Source organism: Episyrphus balteatus, chromosome 1 (genome assembly GCF_945859705.1).
Source record: "Episyrphus balteatus chromosome 1, idEpiBalt1.1, whole genome shotgun sequence".
Lineage (NCBI taxonomy): Eukaryota > Metazoa > Arthropoda > Insecta > Diptera > Syrphidae > Episyrphus > Episyrphus balteatus.
Window position 1 is genome coordinate 71428542 of NC_079134.1, and position 18781 is coordinate 71447322.

Sequence of the window (18781 nt, forward strand, 5' to 3'; positions counted from 1 at the left end):
ACTCCACCTCGTTTAGGTGTATTGAGAACATTAGCCGCTCTCTCCTGAGACCCGCTGCCGTTAATTCTTTAGCCTTTGCTAGGGACAATACCGCTTTCATGCCGCTTATTCCGTGGCTACCCTTCAAAGCGTACCACGGACAGGAGCCGTCAACCGGAGACCGCTCACCGTTTGTTCTCTAGTCTTTTCTAGAGACAGGACCGCTTCCAAATCGCTAATTCCGTGGATATTCTTCAAAGAGTTCCACGGACAGGAGCCTGTCACCCGGAGACCGCTCACCGTTTGATTCTCTAGTCTTTTGCTAGGGACAGGACCGCTTCCGAACCGTTTATTCCGTGGTTGTCTTTCAAAAAGCACCACGGACAAGAGCCTGTCACCCGGAGACCGCTCGCCGATAATTCTTTAGACTGTTCTAAGGACAGAAAGTAGACCATCTACTTGTTTCTTTCTTCGGTCCCTTAGAGGATATAATATATGGAGTGCTTGTGCTGTTAGTTCCGTGAAGCTTTTATAGAGGGATCTAGTTTCTTTAAGTTTTTCGATGAGTACATGCCTCCATTTTATTTTCAATTGATGGCTGTCATCAACAAGCGTGTTTATTTACAGCTGCGGAACCGGACTCGCACTGAAAAATGGAGGCAGCGACCCCTATCCATGTATATGGCGTTACAATGTATTAGGTATAGGAACAAGCACTCCATATATTATATCCTCTAAGTTCGGTCCGCTTCTAAGTGTACCGTAGACATAGGCCGCTCTCTGCCGAGACCCGCCGCCGATCATTCTCAAGCATTTCGCTTGGGACAGTATTTACTTGTAATAGTTGTAAGAGATTGTAATTGAAATATCGTATTATTATAAATACCTAAATAAAATTAGTTTTAAACAAATTAATAAAAGAAGGTGTTAAGAAAAATTAATATTTTGAAGATTGGTTGTTTTCATTTTGGAGTTTGGACTTTTAACCCGAGTTTTCTGTGCTTTCTTCGGGATCGATCCTGGACGCCCACGAGTCTACTTCAGCCTAGACAAAAAAGCATCACAAGTTAAGTAAAGGTTATTCATACAAATTTCTACACTTTACGCGGCTCCATGGGTACCCCTATTGTCAAAATTAAATTTCAAAAGTCTTCCACATTTCACATACGAATTTTAATTTCGATTTTTCGATCCTGCATATAAAACAGCCACCTATGAGAACTTCAATTTCATGAACGACGACTGACAAAATCTACGAACATACCCCAAGATGTCAAAAACTTATCCGAAAGCAAAACCAAAATAACAAATCAAACTTTGAACAAAAAATGAAGATGGATGTACAAATGGTAAATCAGGAAAATCCATTATAGCAATTTAATTTGGTTTTTTTTATTTCTAACGTTTAAAAAATAAATTAACTATAGGGTAAAACTATACAATACGCCCCACTTTTTTTGAATCTTCAATAAAACAAAAAAAAATAAATTAAAATAATAGTTATTTTTGGTAAATATAAAAAGTGTAGTCTTTTTTTTTACTTTTGACATATTCATATGTACTGAAATATGTTACCGTTAGAGTATGCAGCACTTCGGACCTTATTCTTTTATATAAGGAAAATTGTTTGAGCATATTTAGTAACGGTTTTTATAAGAACTGTTTATCACCTTTTTAAATCTGTTTAAATCTTTCCGATATCGTTTTTATTGCCCGAGATATCCTCAGTTGTTTGGTATTTTTATAAATTTGATAACCTCATTATCTCCTTTATGATATATGAAGAAAAACCCACTTACTTAATTTTAAGATATCTCGGGCAATACAAAAGATATTGAAAAGATTTAAACAGGTATCGAAAGATGGAAAACAGTTCTTATAGAAACCGTTAGGTACTAAATATTCTCAAACAATTTTCCTTATACAAAAGAATAAGGTACGAAGAAATCAAAAAACGTTTTTTGCATTTTCTAACGGTAATATCTCAAAAACGGGAGCTGATTAGTTGTTTCTGACTTCGGATTCGATTTCAACACACCTTCAAAAAAGTATATTTTTGTTTCAGCAACAAAACCCTTGTAAACCAGTGTTATATATAAATCGTTTTAAAAAAGTTCAAGTGAGGCGTTTTGTAACGCATTTGCTGGATAAAACGCCCCACACCAGTGACAAAACGCCCCTAAGGAAAAAGTAGGTACAAATGTATTAAATTCGAACAATTAAATTATCTGATTTTGGAATATAGAATTTTGCGATGCTTTGCGGCCGCAAATATTGCATTCTGGTATGTTTACATGGTAAAAAAAACTCGTGCGACGCCATATGGCAAGATATGCGATATCGAATTTGGCTGCAGATAGCGATGGCAAAGTAAACACGCCTTATATGTCCTCTCCGTTACTTTGGAATGGTCGAAAAATATAGCTTCCACATTCCTTTTGTTTTATCAATATGCGATAATTTTTCACTGAGATAGGTACAACGGTTATCTCAGCGTTATTAAAAAAAAGTCACGAATTTTTTTGTTTCTCAAATTTCCCCTTTCTACTAAAGTAAGTTTTCAAAAATGCTCTTTTCAGTTCCACCTTCGATCAAAACATTAAACCAATTAGTTGCAGCTCCAATCGGAAGTCAAGTTACACTGGAATGTTTTTCTGAAGTATTTCCAAAACCATTGAACGGATGGTACAAAGACCAGGGTCAGTTGGAGAACAGTACGTCTTAGAATTTGAATACTGACTTTTTTATTTACAGAACTATTAAAGGACACCGATAGTCATAAATATAACGTGTCAGAAGTAATGATCAATCCATACACTTGGCAAATGAATTTGACAATTTACCAGCTAACGAAAGCAGACTTCGGCCCTTACATTTGTTCTAGTGTAAATGCTCTTGGAAAAAACGAAGCTAGAATAAGGTTCCAAGGTATGTAAATATTAAAAAAAGATACGGTTTTGTAAACAAAAATCTATTTTTATTATTTCATTTAAAAACAGTCATAATAGCCCAGGGAAATTAGTAATTTAAATCGCATTTTTCGCGGGACAAAATTTTTTTCATGGAATGTGTTCGGGTGGTTGTCCTTATCATAAAAGTCAATTTGTTGGGAAAATTGGAGGTTGGGAACAGCCGCCATCTTGGATAAGAGATTGGTATCGTTTTTATTGAATAGCTCCATTGTTATTCATTTTAACAGAAAATGACAAAGGTAGGACTTATTAACAATAAAATTATCTAAACAATGATATACAAAACAATTCCGTGAGTTGATTAAATAAAATTTTATAGTTGGTCAAAGTGCGGGTTTGTATCGCAAGGTTGGGACAAAATGACATTTTTTCATATATCTGACGAACTTTTGATTTGTTTGGATAATTCTTCAAGAATGAATTATAGTACTTATAATTACCTATAAAATGAGCCCACAATCGTTATTGCAACCATCGTATTGTAGAAGTAATCTAAATCCGAAAATCTCCATGTACTAGTCAAAAGTGAGAAAAAGCTAGTTTTTTGCTATTAGGCCGAGAAAATTTTGGGAGTAGAGGTATAACCAAAATATAAGTACGCAGTTTTGCTGCCATACTCGTGTTAATGTCGATTTCAAAGGTCTGACAACTCTAATTTTGGGCTTTATACGGTTTTTGGGGGGCTTAAATAACGTAAGTTCTCCAGTTAACGTGAATGGGCTAAATTTATACTATTTGAAATTATAAGTATACCTACAAGCTTATGCTCTATTATTTTTCCTAAATCTGGACACCTCAATCTTGGCTATGAGGTTAATAGATCTCACGATATAAGCTTTTTTAACTAACCATATCACGCTTTTCAATTCAAATAAACAAACAAAAATCGAAACAAAAAACCCTCTAAAACATAATCGTATAAACGGCTTATATCTTGAGTTCTATTGGTCACATCCTCAAGATTGGGGTGTCTAGATTTAGGAAAAATAATAGAGCATCAGCTTGTATATTTATAATTTCAAATAGTATAAATTTAGGCCATTCACGTTAACTGGAAAACTTACGTTATTTAACCCTCCACAAACCGTATAAAGCCCAAAATTAGAGTTGTCAGACCTTTGAAATCGACATTAACACGAGTATGGCAGCAAAACTGCGTACTTATGTTTTGGTTATACCTCTACTCCCAAAATTTTCTCGGCCTACTAGCAAAAAACTAGCTTTTTCTCACTTTTGACTAGTACATGGAGATTTTCGGATTTAGATTACTTCTACAATACGATGGTTACAATAACGATTGTGGACTCATTTTATAGGTAATTATAAGTACTATAATTCATTCTTGAAGAATTATCCAAACAAATCAAAAGTTCGTCAGATATATGAAAAAATGTCATTTTGTCCCAACCTTGCGATACAAACCCGCACTTTGACCAACTATAAAATTTTATTTAATCAACTCACGGAATTGTTTTGTATATCATTGTTTAGATAATTTTATTGTTAATAAGTCCTACCTTTGTCATTTTCTGTTAAAACGAATAACAATGGAGCTATTCAATAAAAACGATACCAATCTCTTTTCCAAGATGGCGGCTGTTCCCAACCTCCAATTTTCCCAACAAATTGACTTTTATGATAAGGACAACCACCCGAACACATTCCATGAAAAAAATTTTGTCCCGCGAAAAATGCGATTTCATGCCCATATTTTGACTAATTTCCCTGAGCTATAAAGGTTTTATGAAATTAAATTTTCGAGTTTGAGAACTAAATCTTTAAATCAGCTTGTTATTAGTTTAAAGCTTTTTGGTGGCTCACGAAATCTTTGGAGGACACTTCTGAGCTGTGACTTCTTTGTGTTAGCGTCAAGCATGTATAGGGTTCCCAACATTTTCCCAAATAATTATAGTATTTCTCAAATAAGCTTTAAAAAAATATAGTACAATCCCAAAAAATATAGTACTTTATGAAAAGAGTTAGAGAAAGCCAAAGATATTTTTGTTATGAATTACACTGTGCAAGTTTTTTTAAAAAAATTTTTGAGACAGGTGCGCGATTAACTGTTTCGCCCTATTTCGGACGCGAGAAATCGATTGGCGTCACACAATTTGAACTACAAGTTAAGTTTTCGTTTAACATTGGATGTAAACAACGAATTAACATAGTGTTTGATAGATATCGATAGTTTCCGTTATCGATAGTTTTCAGAAAAAAACTATTGATAATATCGGTAACCTTGTGGTAAAATAATTTGGAAGTATCGATATTTTTGTGAAGTATCGATGTTTTTTGTTATCGATGCTATCGATAGACTGTCGAAGTTTAACCAACACTAAATTAACAGTTAAATTAATTTTGAATGGAAAACATGCAATGTATTTGTTCAAAGAGAACAAAAACAGCGAAAAAAACGATAAACAATGTAAAAATTTCAATTTTTTTTTTCAATTAAAAAAAAAATCACTAAAATTTCAAATAAATTGTTCAAAATTGTTTATAATGTCTTTCTAATGGTAGCAAATACCGTTTGAGCAGAATTATTAGCAATATAAATATTGTTTTTGGTTGAAAAATGACTAAAAACAGTGGGAAGCTCTTAAAATAATTGAAAAAACTTTCAAAAAAAATTTTGTTCGAAGTCGTACCGATAAATCGAAAAACTAATGATGCCATTGGATTTCTAGGGTCAGAAATAGGGCGAAACAGTTATTCGCGCGCCTGTCAAGAATTTCGACTTGCACAGTGTTATTTAATATAAAATCTGTATTTTTTTGCACTTCTTGCATCATTTAACAATTTTTTGTTAACACTGAAAGTTTCATAGGCCTTATCACAATCGATTTTTAAATTAATAGATACCAAAAGTTCATTTTTAATTAAAGAAAGATTCGCTCTGTTTCTTTCTTCACGCCATTTAGAGTTCATGATTGAAAATATTCTCTCCGTGAACACCGAAGTGGCAGGAGTGGAGAGTAGGAATGAAATTAGTTTAAAAATATTTCGCAGGCCGTTTTCGGTATTTTGAAAGATATTAAGCCATTTTTGGTCAGTTGTTTTGTCGTTAAACTCCCTTGAATTCTTAACTCTTGCAAAGATTGCATTGAGAATTGTTATTTCGCAATAAAGTTCGCCCATCTGGATTTTCATTTTTTCTTGTATGTTGAGAACTTCTAATGCCATCTCGAAATCATTCAAAGAAAGCTTTTGTTTTAAATTAAATTTTTGAATTTTGAATAACCAATTGTCTTTTTGAAAATTGAACCATTTGTTAAGGTATTCCAAACATTTATCAGAAAATACTATAAAATTTTTCTTGATTTTATGACTTTCTTCGGCAGATTTGGCTTCTAAGGATGGCAACATTTTTTTGGTTTCATAACCAAAGAAACAATCTTTCTTCCGTTGTTCAAGTGCGTTTTTTAAGGTGGACATAATGTTAAATAAATCTAAAACGGTGATGTTGTTACCTTCAAGTTGTTTTACAGCTTTATTAAAATTATGTAAGAAATGGCTAGCAAAATTCAAAAAGATTTGAGCTTTAACGTTCCCATCAGTTTCATGCATACACAAAATATTTTTGATATGGGTAGGGCATTCTGCACCTAAACTACTGAAATAATCAGTCAAAGGTTTCCAATTCAAGATTATATTGTCCACACAAGGCAGCAATGAGAGCCACCTAATGCCAACATGTCGTTTTAGCTCATGCCATTCACTTTCAACAGCCTCAACAAACTTTTTCAGTTCTTCTCTGCGAACTGCAGACGAAGAAAAATGGCTGTAGGATTTTAATACTATATATTTTCGACATCAATTTGTAAAAAGTTTTTTTTTTTTTTCACTTCAGAAATTTCCGATGTAGTGAGCTTAGAGCAAGCTACGATCTACAATCAGAGGCTCATCAATAGTGCATGTGTTAGTGGTTAGTAAATAACACATGCACAAAAATATATACTACGATACAAAACTAACAATTAACATATATTACATTATAAAAATAATACAGACATTGAAAAACAATTACGATAGTGGTGCACTGGTCCGAAAACTTGTTTTCAATCCCACCTTACTTATATTAAAGTCGATATAAGATGTGTTTAAGTTAAAAAGTTTACACATACGATTAAGAGGTTCATGTATGCCATAGTTTGTTCTATGAAAGTCAACGTGTAAAAGTTCAAATCTTCGAAGGTGGTGAGACCCTCCGCGATAATTAATCCCGATACAGGCTAACAAGGTTGGAGCATCAATGTGTCCATTAAGAAGTTGATGGAGAAATATTAGGTCATTATTAACTCGTCTTTGATATAGAGTTTGAATCTGAAGAAGTTGGATCCTATGTTCATATGGAGGCAGGTTATAAGGATCAGACCAAGGAAGTCCCTTTAAAGCGAATCTTATAAAATTATGTTGAACTGCTTCAATACGGCTTTTATGAATTTCATAAAATGGATTCCAAACTTGCGAAGCATATTCAAGATGGGGTCGAAAGTTCTTTGCATATTAATTTGACTGTGTTGTGAACAATGTGTGCGTGACAATTACCCTTCACTAAATTAGGAACTAGATGTTCTATTTTTTTTATACAGGGAATGATGGACGCCAAAGTTTGCATTGGTATTGTCCGCGCTTAGACCAGAAACGCTTTCAAAGGAAAGATTGTGTTGGGACAATGAATTGTTAATGGCATCACACCATCCCATTAGATGATTCGTCGCAGTTTTCTTAAAAAAATCTATCATTTTGTTCTGGATACCATTTTCAATATCAAAATATTGAACAACTAACGGAAATAACTTGATATTCTTTCTGTTGCTTGCATCAGTTTGCAAGCAAAAATATAAGTCTGGGTTGTCTAAGTCATTTATTAAAGATTTAAGGGCATATGGTCCTAATGCCTCTTCAACTAAAGCTTCCATTTTCTTTCGCCCTAATTTTTGATTTAAGGCAGTTTTGGAATCGGTATATAGAATCTTGTTAAGTTTCACGGTGCAATCCATGCTATTATACAAAATGTTGTGCTTGACAGTATGGTTCGTTAGAGCAAGTTCACTTGCTGTTATCTTATCATCACAGGCATCATGGGAAACAGAAGAAGCGGTTGATGAACCAAAAAAGCGATGTTCTCTAGAAGGAGCGTAAAGATCTATCAGCGATAACAAATAAGGACAATCAATATGATATGATAAAATATCACTGACAAAATTTATAGCAAACATCTTACGGCGGTTTTCTAATGTCTGTATACCAATAAGCTGACATCTAACGTTATACGAAGGCATTTCAATGTTCCAGCCTAGTTTGTGTACTACAAATCTTGTAAATTTTTTTTGGACATTTTCTATTCTTGTAATATGAACATTGTAATGAGGATTCCACACTACGCAGCAATATTCCAGGACCGATCTAACATACGAAACATAAAGGGCTTTTAGAGTGTAGATATGGGTCCCTAAGACCAAACGAACTACGAAAAATAAAACCCAACATAAAGATAATTCTGTGTGATGTACAAAGTTTAGCTTGTAATTAAAAATTACTCCAAGGTCTTTTTTAATAGAAACTCTTTCAAGGACATGATTATGCATATTGTAATCGTAAACGATAGGTAACAAACGACGAGTAAACGAAAAACATTGACATTTGGATATGTTTAGGGCTAATTGGTTTATATTGCACCAGTTGATAAGATTTTTAACATCATTTTGGAGAAGCGTACAGTCTGTTAAATTTTTTACACGTCAAAAAAATTTTAAATCGTCCGCAAACATAAGACACGTTGAGTTAGTAAGGACATCAGGAAGGTCATTTATAAAAATAAGGAACAGTATTGGACCTAAATGACTCCCTTGTGGAACGCCGGAAGTTACAGAAAAGGGATGAGAGATAATCGAATCAATTGAAACCATCTGGCTGCGTCCTGTAAGATAAGCTGTCAGCCATTGAAGCATGTTGGAATGAAAACCTTTGTTCTCTAATTTTTGTAATAAAATTTTATGATGCACCCTATCAAACGCCTTTGCAAAATCGGTGTAGATAACGTCCACTTGGTAACCCTTTTCTAATGAATTGAGAATACAATTCGTGAAAATGGTTAGGTTAGTGGAAGTTGATCTACCGGATACAAAACCGTGTTGGTACGGGGATTTGGTTTCTTTTAATATAAAATTCAATTTATCGCAAACAATTTTCTCAAATAATTTAGGTATTGAGGACAATTTACTTATGGGTCGGTAGTTTGTGATTTCCCGTTTTGGACCACATTTGTGAATAGGAGTAACGATGGACGTTTTCCATTCTGGCAAAAATTTACCATACTTTAACGAACTATTAAAGACAAAACACAAAACTCTAGATAGAGCGACGGAACATTTTTTCAAAACAATAGGTGGAATTTCATCCGGACCAGAATTAATGTCTTCAGTTAGACCACATAGAGCTAATTCCACATCCGATATGGTAACACTTAAATTACCTATGTTTAGACTATTTAGGGACTGGCAGAAAGAGGTGTTTGTGACATTACTAGAATCGATATAATTTGACTTAAAAAACTTAGATGGTAGACTTGTTAAAGTCGAACCTAAATATTGCATACTTTTAGGGCCAGTTGTACAAACGTGGTTCAGCCTCGGATCAGGAATTTAACTCGCCGATTTCGGCGGATTAGCAGTGAATCAACTTTGGTTCAAGGATGGATTTAGCTATTTCAACCTATATGAACCTAGAATCAGTTCTAAAAATCTATTTTACCACCGAATTCAGAAGATAAAAGTTGCTGAACCACGGATTAAATAATTGTACAACTGGGCCTTAGGGAATCCATTTGATTTTTTTTTGTTTTTAATGAAACTCCAAAAACATTTACTATTGACTCTTAACTTGGATTCCATAGAGTAAATATAGTTTTAATATAAAAATTTATTTAGAACATTGAAATTCTTTTCTAATTCATCATAAATACTGCGCAAATTGGCATCAGAAGAACACTTTCGTAAACATTTGTATGCTTTATTCTTTTTATTATTTAAATTAATTAATCGACCGCTATACCAAGGAGGCTTAGAAGCATTTTTCAATTTAGTTTTAGGAACGAATAGATCGATAGCCGTCTTAAGAGAACTAAGAAAATTGTTGTAAAAATTTGATAATTCACAAGATTGAATAAAAGTTGAAGGCAGTGCTAGATTATTATTGATATAACTCGCAATGTTACTGACATTAGCTTTGGAGAAATTATATCTATACTGAAAAGGCATTTTTGGTTTGAAAAAGTTTAGTATTTTAAATTCAAAAATCAAAGCGATGTGATGTAAAGTGTTTGGAAATATTGGAAAAATAGAATTATTTACGAACAAATTTAAGTCTTTATCTGCAAACAATAAATCGAGTGTTCTATTTAAACTATTTTTACAATTTTTCATTTGAATCAAATTAACAGTTAAAAGCGAATCAATAAATAAGGAATCACACTCATTATTTACATTAAAAGGAACTAGAAAACCTTCATCAGAGTCAAATACCCAATTTAAATCCGGCAAGTTAAAATCACCTACTAAAATGACATGCTGATTTATTATTAAGCTTAGAAATATAATAAATACAGTTATTTATATGTTGTTTATACAAATCTATATGGCTCTTTGGCGAAATATAACTTACTATTAGAAAAATATCTTTTTTACAATTTAATGATACCTTGATAATAATTTGATCAATGTCAAAAGATGAATTATTTGATGTTGGCAATGCTAATTCGGTACAGGCATATAAAGAGCGCACAGCAAGCAGCACCCCTCCTCCTCTTTCTAGTCCAGTGGATACAGAACATCTGTCTTTACACCCCGCCTCCACAGGAGATATTTTTCTCTAACTCAATGTCTTGGCTGGGCAAATTTTGTTTGGACATTTTATTTCATATACCTCGTTCGCCAGAGGATGATGTATGATTTTTTGCGGACAAAATTTATTTTATATGCAGTCAATTTTGTATGAATAATTCTTCGGAAAGGTCATTAAAACTGTTAATAAACTGGGAAAGATTAATACTTTGACAAGAATTACATTTCCAGAATAATCTTTTTTCGGCAATTATACCAAAATCGTTGTCACTTATATCGACACAATTTTTATGAAAAAAACGACCGCAGAAATATTAGCATTGTACGTATTTAACTTCTTTGGATCGTTTTATACTTTGGTCGAACTTAGCGCAAACTTTAGACATGGTGAAGATTTAATCAACCGACCGTTAGAGAAGTTATTCGAAGACTAACATATGGCACCACTTCCATGTCTCTAAGAATTGATACATTTGCAGATGAGATTTATTTTTTTCTCTCAGCGATTAATCTCACTGGTTGACCGAAACAAAAAAAAAAAAAAAAAAATAAAGGTTTCTCTCAGACCTTGACCGAAATTTTTCATTTTTAATTTTTATTTCTAAATTCTGCTCCTAACGATGCTTATTCCTTCTACCAATAACCAAACGTACAAGAAGCAGAAAACGATCCCGATCTTTATAATTATATGCAAGAACAGATTGAAGAACAGTAACCCGAAGCCGATGAATGTGACATTCATTTTTTAGGCTAAATGACTCTTCGCTGCCATATTTTCAATGCAGAACGAAGAGTGGACAACTATTAAATTTTCTAATTGATACTGGCTCTAGTAAAAAATATATTCAACCATGTTTGGTAGAGAAACCTCTTCCAAACGAACAAACATTTTTGGCAAAATCCATTGCAGGTAACATTGAAATAACGAAACATACATTCGTTAACCTATTTAGGTAATCTAAATGACGTCAAACTGAAAATCTTCCTTCTCCCAACCCTTAAATCTTTTCATGGGATCTTGGGAAATGATAGTCTTAAAAATTTACATGCAGTTATTTAAACAAAGGATGACTTTATGTCAATCTTAGGCAAAATTAAAATTCTAATTAAACAACTAAAGTCACAATACGTAAACCCCATAGGTATCAAAATCGACCATGTGTCGGAATCCCAGAAAAAAAACTAAAGCTACTATCTCTCAAGAACTCAAACCTCTATTCGCTAATCCAAATGAAAAACTTACATACACAACAAGAGTCATAGGAGAAATACGCATTAACACAGATTCCCCAGTATATTCAAAATATTATCCTTATCCCGCCTCATTAAAAGATGAAGTGGAAAAACAGATAAATGAGCTTTTGGAAAACAATATAATTAAACCTTCTCGATCCCCATACAATTCACCTGTGTGGATTATACCAAAAAAAAACCCGACCCATCAGGAAAGAACAACTTCAGACTTGTAATTGATTACAGAAAATTAAAGGAGGTTACTATCTCTGATCGTTACCCCATCCCAGAAATTAACGAAATATTATCCCACTATCCCACCAAAGCAAATTTTTTTCAGTTCTCGATCTAAAAAGTGGTTTCTACCAAATTCCCCTGAAACGCTCCGATACGGAGAAAACACCCTTTTCCATTAGCGGAGGTAAATACAAATTCACCCGATTTCCCTTCGGACTTAAAAACGCGCCATCCATTTTCCAACGCGCAGTTGACGACATTCTGCGAGCTTACATCGATAAAATATGTTATGTGTCATCGATGTGGCATAATAATATTAAGCCAAAACGAAAATGACCATGCATGTCACATAGAAAAAGTACTGCACACACTATGCGAGTCAAACATGAAGGTACAACTAGACAAATGCCACTTCTTCAAAGAAGGTCTATCGTCAAAAGGTCTTACGACAAACCCTTCCAAAGTTCAAGCAATAGCAAATTTCCCAATTCTAAGAAACCTAAAAGAACTACGATCATTCTTAGGATTGTCTGGATATTACAAACGGTTCATTAATAATTATGCTAAATTAGCAAAACCCTTAACGAAAATACTACGTGACAAAGAAGGCCACATTTCAAAATTTAAATCGAGCAAAGTTTTCATTTCACTATCCACCGAAGCAATAGAAGCTTTTAACAAACTATGAAAATCCCTTACTTCTAAAGATGTAATCCTCGCCTACCCTGACTTTAAAAAAGGTTTCGAACTCACAACCGATGCATCAGAGTACGCAATCGGTGCAGTTCTCTCGCAAGATGACAGACCAATAATGTTCATTTCAAGGTCATTGGACAAGACAGAAGGACATTATGCTGTCAACGAAAAAAAATGCTTGCCATCATTTGGGCATTGGACAGCTTCAGAAATTATTTATACGGAACAGCTCAAGTTAAAATTTATACAGACCACCAGCCGCTTACATACACTATGAGCAACAAGAATAACATCTATCTATCTATCTATCTATCTATCTATCTATCTATCTATCTATCTATCTATCTATCTATCTATCTATCTATCTATCTATCTATCTATCTATCTATCTATCTATCTATCTATCTATCTATCTATCTATCTATCTATCTATCTATCTATCTATCTATCTATCTATCTATCTATCTATCTATCTATCTATCTATCTATCTATCTATCTATCTATCTATCTATCTATCTATCTATCTATCTATCTATCTATCTATCTATCTATCTATCTATCTATCTATCTATCTATCTATCTATCTATCTATCTATCTATCTATCTATCTATCTATCTATCTATCTATCTATCTATCTATCTATCTATCTATCTATCTATCTATCTATCTATCTATCTATCTATCTATCTATCTATCTATCTATCTATCTATCTATCTATCTATCTATCTATCTATCTATCTATCTATCTATCTATCTATCTATCTATCTATCTATCTATCTATCTATCTATCTATCTATCTATCTATCTATCTATCTATCTATCTATCTATCTATCTATCTATCTATCTATCTATCTATCTATCTATCTATCTATCTATCTATCTATCTATCTATCTATCTATCTATCTATCTATCTATCTATCTATCTATCTATCTATCTATCTATCTATCTATCTATCTATCTATCTATCTATCTATCTATCTATCTATCTATCTATCTATCTATCTATCTATCTATCTATCTATCTATCTATCTATCTATCTATCTATCTATCTATCTATCTATCTATCTATCTATCTATCTATCTATCTATCTATCTATCTATCTATCTATCTATCTATCTATCTATCTATCTATCTATCTATCTATCTATCTATCTATCTATCTATCTATCTATCTATCTATCTATCTATCTATCTATCTATCTATCTATCTATCTATCTATCTATCTATCTATCTATCTATCTATCTATCTATCTATCTATCTATCTATCTATCTATCTATCTATCTATCTATCTATCTATCTATCTATCTATCTATCTATCTATCTATCTATCTATCTATCTATCTATCTATCTATCTATCTATCTATCTATCTATCTATCTATCTATCTATCTATCTATCTATCTATCTATCTATCTATCTATCTATCTATCTATCTATCTATCTATCTATCTATCTATCTATCTATCTATCTATCTATCTATCTATCTATCTATCTATCTATCTATCTATCTATCTATCTATCTATCTATCTATCTATCTATCTATCTATCTATCTATCTATCTATCTATCTATCTATCTATCTATCTATCTATCTATCTATCTATCTATCTATCTATCTATCTATCTATCTATCTATCTATCTATCTATCTATCTATCTATCTATCTATCTATCTATCTATCTATCTATCTATCTATCTATCTATCTATCTATCTATCTATCTATCTATCTATCTATCTATCTATCTATCTATCTATCTATCTATCTATCTATCTATCTATCTATCTATCTATCTATCTATCTATCTATCTATCTATCTATCTATCTATCTATCTATCTATCTATCTATCTATCTATCTATCTATCTATCTATCTATCTATCTATCTATCTATCTATCTATCTATCTATCTATCTATCTATCTATCTATCTATCTATCTATCTATCTATCTATCTATCTATCTATCTATCTATCTATCTATCTATCTATCTATCTATCTATCTATCTATCTATCTATCTATCTATCTATCTATCTATCTATCTATCTATCTATCTATCTATCTATCTATCTATCTATCTATCTATCTATCTATCTATCTATCTATCTATCTATCTATCTATCTATCTATCTATCTATCTATCTATCTATCTATCTATCTATCTATCTATCTATCTATCTATCTATCCCACTATCCCACCAAAGCAAATTTTTTTCAGTTCTCGATCTAAAAAGTGGTTTCTACCAAATTCCCCTGAAACGCTCCGATACGGAGAAAACACCCTTTTCCATTAGCGGAGGTAAATACAAATTCACCCGATTTCCCTTCGGACTTAAAAACGCGCCATCCATTTTCCAACGCGCAGTTGACGACATTCTGCGCGCTTACATCGATAAAATATGTTATGTGTCATCGATGTGGCATAATAATATTAAGCCAAAACGAAAATGACCATGCATGTCACATAGAAAAAGTACTGCACACACTATGCGAGTCAAACATGAAGGTACAACTAGACAAATGCCACTTCTTCAAAGAAGGTCTATCGTCAAAAGGTCTTACGACAAACCCTTCCAAAGTTCAAGCAATAGCAAATTTCCCAATTCTAAGAAACCTAAAAGAACTACGATCATTCTTAGGATTGTCTGGATATTACAAACGGTTCATTAATAATTATGCTAAATTAGCAAAACCCTTAACGAAAATGCTACGTGACAAAGAAGGCCACATTTCAAAATTTAAATCGAGTAAAGTTTTCATTTCACTATCCACCGAAGCAATAGAAGCTTTTAACAAACTTAGAAAATCCCTTACTTCTAAAGATGTAATCCTCGCCTACCCTGACTTTAAAAAAAGTTTCGAACTCACAACCGATGCATCAGAGTACGCAATCGGTGCAGTTCTCTCGCAAGATGACAGACCAATAATGTTCATTTCAAGGTCATTGGACTAGACAGAAGGACATTATGCTGTCAACGAAAAAAATGCTTGCCATCATTTGGGCATTGGACAGCTTCAGAAATTATTTATAGATAGATAGATAGATATACAGACCACCAGCCGCTTACATACACTATGAGCAACAAGAATAACATCTATCTATCTATCTATCTATCTATCTATCTATCTATCTATCTATCTATCTATCTATCTATCTATCTATCTATCTATCTATCTATCTATCTATCTATCTATCTATCTATCTATCTATCTATCTATCTATCTATCTATCTATCTATCTATCTATCTATCTATCTATCTATCTATCTATCTATCTATCTATCTATCTATCTATCTATCTATCTATCTATCTATCTATCTATCTATCTATCTATCTATCTATCTATCTATCTATCTATCTATCTATCTATCTATCTATCTATCTATCTATCTATCTATCTATCTATCTATCTATCTATCTATCTATCTATCTATCTATCTATCTATCTATCTATCTATCTATCTATCTATCTATCTATCTATCTCTATCTATCTATCTATCTATCTATCTATCTATCTATCTATCTATCTATCTATCTATCTATCTATCTATCTATCTATCTATCTATCTATCTATCTATCTATCTATCTATCTATCTATCTATCTATCTATCTATCTATCTATCTATCTATCTATCTATCTATCTATCTATCTATCTATCTATCTATCTATCTATCTATCTATCTATCTATCTATCTATCTATCTATCTATCTATCTATCTATCTATCTATCTATCTATCTATCTATCTATCTATCTATCTATCTATCTATCTATCTATCTATCTATCTATCTATCTATCTATCTATCTATCTATTCTATCTATCTATCTATCTATCTATCTATCTATCTATCTATCTATCTATCTATCTATCTATCTATCTATCTATCTATCTATCTATCTATCTATCTATCTATCTATCTATCTATCTATCTATCTATCTATCTATCTATCTATCTATCTATCTAATCTATCTATCTATCTATCTATCTATCTATCTATCTATCTATCTATCTATCTATCTATCTATCTATCTATCTATCTATCTATCTATCTATCTATCTATCTATCTATCTATCTATCTATCTATCTATCTATCTATCTATCTATCTATCTATCTATCTATCTATCTATCTATCTATCTATCTATCTATCTATCTATCTATCTATCTATCTATCTATCTATCTATCTATCTATCTATCTATCTATCTATCTATCTATCTATCTATCTATCTATCTATCTATCTATCTATCTATCTATCTATCTATCTATCTATCTATCTATCTATCTATCTATCTATCTATCTATCTATCTATCTATCTATCTATCTATCTATCTATCTATCTATCTATCTATCTATCTATCTATCTATCTATCTATCTATCTATCTATCTATCTATCTATCTATCTATCTATCTATCTATCTATCTATCTATCTATCTATCTATCTATCTATCTATCTATCTATCTATCTATCTATCTATCTATCTATCTATCTATCTATCTATCTATCTATCTATCTATCTATCTATCTATCTATCTATCTATCTATCTATCTATCTATCTATCTATCTATCTATCTATCTATCTATCTATCTATCTATCTATCTATCTATCTATCTATCTATCTATCTATCTATCTATCTATCTATCTATCTATCTATCTATCTATCTATCTATCTATCTATCTATCTATCTATCTATCTATCTATCTATCTATCTATCTATCTATCTATCTATCTATCTATCTATCTATCTATCTATCTATCTATCTATCTATCTATCTATCTATCTATCTATCTATCTATCTATCTATCTATCTATCTATCTATCTATCTATCTATCTATCTATCTATCTATCTATCTATCTATCTATCTATCTATCTATCTATCTATCTATCTATCTATCTATCTATCTATCTATCTATCTATCTATCTATCTATCTATCTATCTATCTATCTATCTATCTATCTATCTATCTATCTATCTATCTATCTATCTATCTATCTATCTATCTATCTATCTATCTATCTATCTATCTATCTATCTATCTATCTATCTATCTATCTATCTATCTATCTATCTATCTATCTATCTATCTATCTATCTATCTATCTATCTATCTATCTATCTATCTATCTATCTATCTATCTATCTATCTATCTATCTATCTATCTATCTATCTATCTATCTATCTATCTATCTATCTATCTATCTATCTATCTATCTATCTATCTATCTATCTATCTATCTATCTATCTATCTATCTATCTATCTATCCCACTATCCCACCAAAGCAAATTTTTTTCAGTTCTCGATCTAAAAAGTGGTTTCTACCAAATTCCCCTGAAACGCTCCGATACGGAGAAAACACCCTTTTCCATTAGCGGAGGTAAATACAAATTCACCCGATTTCCCTTCGGACTTAAAAACGCGCCATCCATTTTCCAACGCGCAGTTGACGACATTCTGCGCGCTTACATCGATAAAATATGTTATGTGTCATCGATGTGGCATAATAATATTAAGCCAAAACGAAAATGACCATGCATGTCACATAGAAAAAGTACTGCACACACTATGCGAGTCAAACATGAAGGTACAACTAGACAAATGCCACTTCTTCAAAGAAGGTCTATCGTCAAAAGGTCTTACGACAAACCCTTCCAAAGTTCAAGCAATAGCAAATTTCCCAATTCTAAGAAACCTAAAAGAACTACGATCATTCTTAGGATTGTCTGGATATTACAAACGGTTCATTAATAATTATGCTAAATTAGCAAAACCCTTAACGAAAATGCTACG

At 32.1% G+C, this 18781-nt stretch overlaps 1 protein-coding gene across 3 annotated transcripts in view; it reads left to right on the forward strand.

The window, feature by feature from the left end:
- Positions 1-18781, forward strand: part of LOC129905981 (lachesin) — a 522046-nt gene that overhangs the window by 394538 nt on the left and 108727 nt on the right. For all 3 annotated transcript variants that reach the window (XM_055981616.1, XM_055981617.1, XM_055981615.1), the window contains 2 exons: positions 2559-2678; positions 2734-2907. In XM_055981616.1, coding sequence (XP_055837591.1) covers positions 2559-2678; positions 2734-2907 — 294 coding nt within the window. The remainder of the gene's footprint in view (positions 1-2558; positions 2679-2733; positions 2908-18781) is intronic.